Below are 5,000 nucleotides of genomic sequence, written 5' to 3' on the forward strand. Positions count from 1 at the left end.
CACGACGGTGGTTGAGTATTTTGTCATTTCGTTTCGCCGTTTAGCTCGGGTAATCTGATACGCGTTTTTGTTGTTGTTGTTCTTTTGTTTCTATATATATATATATATATATATATATATATATATATATTGTTTATGTATGTATGTTTTCTGCCCCCATCATATCGAGGCGTTTCGATGGCTATATCCCCCAAGCTGATCATCACGAGTCTCTCATACATAGATACACAGCCACACCCAGACTCGTCTGCCACTGTCACAGTTCCACGGTCGGAAACTATCCGGCGACTTTAGGTTGCCAGAGGCCCACTCACCTCAGAAGACCCTGCACTAATGCTGAGTCATTTCGGTGGTGCTCATTAATCACTTATTACTATCCTTCCCCACCCCCCTCTCGCCCGCCCCTCTTAATTCACCAGAACTATAACATTTGTCACATTTCATTACTCTCCTTTGAGTTCAACAAAGCTATCACTGACATCGATAACAACATCCTCTGAGTTTCAACAAAGCTATCACTGACATCGATAACAACATCCTCTGAGTTCAACAAAGCTATCACTAACATCGATAACAACATCCTTTTAGTTCAACAAAGCTATCACTGACATCGATAACAACATCCTCTGAGTTTCAACAAAGCTATCACTGACATCGATAACAACATCCTTTTAGTTCAACAAAGCTATCACAGACATCGATAACAACATCCTCTGAGTTTCAACAAAGCTATCACTGACATCGATAACAACATCCTTTTAGTTCAACAAAGCTATCACTGACATCGATAACAACATCCTCTGAGTTTCAACAAAGCTATCACTGACATCGATAACAACATCCTTTTAGTTCAACAAAGCTGTCACTGACATCGATAACAACATCCTCTTGAGTTTCAACAAAGCTGTCACTGACATCGATAACAACATCCTTTTAGTTCAACAAAGCTATCACTGACATCGATAACAACATCCTTTTAGTTCAACAAAGCTATCACTGACATCGATAACAACATCCTTTCAGTTCAACAAAGCTATCACTGACATCGATAACAACATCCTCTTGAGTTTCAACAAAGCTGTCACTGACATCGATAACAACATCCTCTGAGTTTCAACAAAGCTATCACTGACATCGATAACAACATCCTTTGAGTTCAACAAAGCTATCACTGACATTGATAACAACATCCTCTGAGTTTCAACAAAGCTATCACTGACATCGATAACAACATCCTTTTAGTTCAACAAAGCTATCACTGACATTGATAACAACATCCTCTGAGTTTCAACAAAGCTATCACTGACATCGATAACAACATCCTTTTAGTTCAACAAAGCTATCACTGACATCGATAACAACATCCTTTTAGTTCAACAAAGCTATCACTGACATCGATAACAACATCCTTTTAGTTCAACAAAGCTATCACTGACATCGATAACAACATCCTTTTAGTTCAACAAAGCTATCACTGACATCGATAACAACATCCTTTTAGTTCAACAAAGCTATCACTGACATCGATAACAACATCCTTTTAGTTCAACAAAGCTATCACTGACATCGATAACAACATCCTTTTAGTTCAACAAAGCTATCACTGACATCGATAACAACATCCTTTCAGTTCAACAAAGCTATCACTGGCATCGATAACAACATCCTCTTGAGTTTCAACAAAGCTGTCACTGACATCGATAACAACATCCTCTGAGTTTCAACAAAGCTATCACTGACATCGATAACAACATCCTTTGAGTTCAACAAAGCTATCACTGACATTGATAACAACATCCTCTGAGTTTCAACAAAGCTATCACTGACATCGATAACAACGTCCTTTTAGTTCAACAAAGCTATCACTGACATCGATAACAACATCCTCTGAGTTCAACAAAGCTATCACTGACATCGATAACAACATCCTTTTAGTTCAACAAAGCTATCACTGACATCGATAACAACATCCTCTGGGTTCGTTCTGTTTTTCTTTCCTCCCTGCATTCCCCCAGCTCTGGAGGTGTTCCCCACAGTGGCGCCGACGCTGGAAGGCGTGAGTCTCGCCCTGGACTGGCTGACGTCACAGCTGGCCCTCAGGATGGCCAGACGGAGTCGCTTCTCCCCCTCCGCCCTGTGGGCCAAGGCCACGCACTATCCCGCCTCCTTCGTGAAGAGCGCCTACCACAGAGTTGTCGGACTTGTGTCTGTGTCCAAAGGGGGAGAGGAGGAGGAGGAGGAGGAGGAGGAGGAGGGAAAAATGGGCTCTGAGAGTGTTGAAGTCGGGGGAAAGTGATCATAAATGATGGTGGGAATGACTTTCGTGTGTGTGTGTGTGTGTGTGTGTGTGTGTGTGTGTGTGTGTGTGTGTGTGTATTTAGTTTGAGCTTGTTCTCGTAAAGGCAATATTTTTGTGTTTGATAGTCCTGTCAGCTTATTGTTACAAGTAATCAAAAACCTAATTTCAAGGCCACAAGTAAGCTATAAAGTGTTCTGGGCGAGTTTAAAAAAAAAATTATTTATCAGTTTTATTTTTTCAGTGGATGCCATTTCAAACCCATAGTTCTTTGTTGAAAAAAAAGAGAAGTTATATGACATATAAAGCGTATTCAGTCGTGCTGATTTTTTTTTTTTTTTTAATTGTTGGGAAACTGTTACGTTACACTTGTCTGCGAAACAATCCATTATCACATCTTATCTGATTGTTACACTTGTATTACATGTTCGAGCACCTGGCTGGTATTTATTGTTAGGATTGATATGGCCCAGTATCTACCTTGCTCATGTTTTGAGTTGTGTAATATGTGTTTAATAACCAACTTTAGCGAGAGAAGCAAAGAGAGAGAGAGAGAGAGAGAGAGAGAGAGAGAGAGAGAGAGAGAGAGAGAATGCTTGTCTTGGAGCTAATTAATTCACAACGAATGAATAAACGGTTACTGGATTCATGATAATACAATTACGTCATATATATCATGTGTATAATCACCTGGAGAGAGAGAGAGAGAGAGAGAGAGAGAGAGAGAGAGAGAGAGAGAGAGTGGTGGGGTGGGGGCATATAAAAATTGGTTTTGAAGCATACATGAACGCCTTCACACATCTGTCACACACACACACACACATACACACACACACACGTACACACACGTACACACTCATTCACACTCACAGCCGCACGCACGGAAGCACATCTAAAAGAACAGGAACAAATTCCGTGATATTCATAACGTTTTTTTGTTGTTGTTTTTCAAACATTTTATAACAGATCTCAGCGTGGTACAAGATTTGGCAGTGCAGATTTCTACAATGTTAACAACACAAAGGACATCACAAACACAGATCCTCGGCTGGCGAGTAGTTACACAGAATAATAGTTTGACAACAGCAAGTATTTCAATAAGTGAAACATTTCAGTATGGACAAAATGAAAGAAAAAGAAGAAGAAGAAGAAGAAGAAGAAATAGGAGTAGAAGAAGAAGAAGAAGAAGAAGAAGAAAGACTGGTAAGTCAGCGGCAAGAGAAAATCCTTAGCCACAAAGTGTACATGCATGATAATGTCATCAAACCGCCAAAGGCGCGAACAATGGTACAGCTTTCAACCCCCCACCCCCACCCCCCACCCCCCATGTTCATTAATGAGACAAAATAACAATAACAACAACAACAACAACAACAAAAAAGCATAAGAAAACCCTCAAAACCCACTGCATGACGCAGTCAAAGAACCAAAAGGCAGCCGTCTAGGACGAGGAAGATCATGGATGGGGCAAGCAGAAGACACAATCCAGCTAGTATGCCGACTACAAGACCTGAAAGAAACAAAAGAATGGGAGAAAACCTCCGAAAACCTCAACCATCTATTCAACACAGCCATTTCACCCACTCTAGGAAGACATTGTCGGGAATGGCCAGAGGGCAAAACTGATGCGGAAGTGAAGCTATTCATAGAAGAAAACAGTAAAGAAGAGGACATCATCATATACACAGATGGCTCAGGCACCAAAGACCAGTCCGGTTGGGGATTCACTGCGAAACAAAATGGAAAAAAAAACATTAGGGAAGAGAATGCTGCCTACAAAGTCACAACCTCCAGCCTAACGATGGAAGTTGAAGCTGTGACACATGCCCTCCAGTGGCTATCGTCCATCCATACGCCTGGAAACCAACATGCCATGATTCTAACCGACCCAATGAACCTCATACAGAAAATTGAAAACGGAATGGGAAGCGCAGAGTGGCATAAGGCAATGCGCAACTTTCAGATTAAAAAAAACTTACATGGTCATACTGCCCGGGACATGCAGGTGTTAAGGGAAATGAGCGAGCTGACAGACTTGCTGGTAACGCAACACCAACGAGCGGCCTACATCTAGGAAAATCGGAAATCCTTAGAAAAGTCAAAGAATATAAAAAAAGAACAGGTACAAGGCCATCACACCATCGATTGCCTCAAAGAAATAAAAGTAGAGAGAGGGAGCGGCCGTAAGTCTAACATGAAAGGTAGAGCACGATGCTTTGCAAATCAAACAAATATCGGCATCATTTCCAAACCAACATTGCGCAAATTTCTTCAAAACGGAACAGAGTATCTGTGGGCTTTTCCAAATACAATAGACTGAGCAACACACTAGACGCCACGTTCTTGGCATCAGAGATCTTTTCCCATCCCTCTTGCGTCCAGTCAGTGGCAGCCTCTGTGCGTGTGTGTCTGTGTGTGTTTGTGTGTATGTGTGTTTGAGTGCGTTTGTGCATGCGCAAGGGTGTAAGTGTACACAAGTGTCAGGAGAGTTCTGTGCACGTGCGTATGTTTGTGTGTGTGTGTGTGAGGGGGAGGTGGTGGTGCCCGGGGGAGGGGGGGGGGGGTAGAGAATGAGGTATGTGAGTGTATGCATGCCTACACTGTTGGAGCAACGGGATATTGGAACGTGCGGGTGTGTGTATATAATTATATATATATATCTTTGTATATATATGTGTAGGGTTGGGGTTGGGGGATATGGGCG

The 5,000-nt window shown here is 41.8% G+C and overlaps 1 protein-coding gene across 1 annotated transcript in view; it reads left to right on the plus strand.

Annotated features, from left to right (window-relative positions):
* LOC143278746 (uncharacterized) overlaps positions 1-3,026 on the plus strand; it is a 3,301-nt gene extending 275 nt beyond the window's left edge. The window contains exon 2 of the mRNA XM_076583299.1: positions 2,016-3,026. Within this exon, the coding sequence (XP_076439414.1) occupies positions 2,016-2,296 (281 nt within the window). The 3' untranslated portion in view covers positions 2,297-3,026. The remainder of the gene's footprint in view (positions 1-2,015) is intronic.
* Positions 3,027-5,000: the final 1,974 nt, after the last annotated feature.

Source organism: Babylonia areolata, chromosome 2, assembly GCF_041734735.1.
Source record: "Babylonia areolata isolate BAREFJ2019XMU chromosome 2, ASM4173473v1, whole genome shotgun sequence".
NCBI classification, from domain to species: Eukaryota; Metazoa; Mollusca; class Gastropoda; order Neogastropoda; family Buccinidae; genus Babylonia; species Babylonia areolata.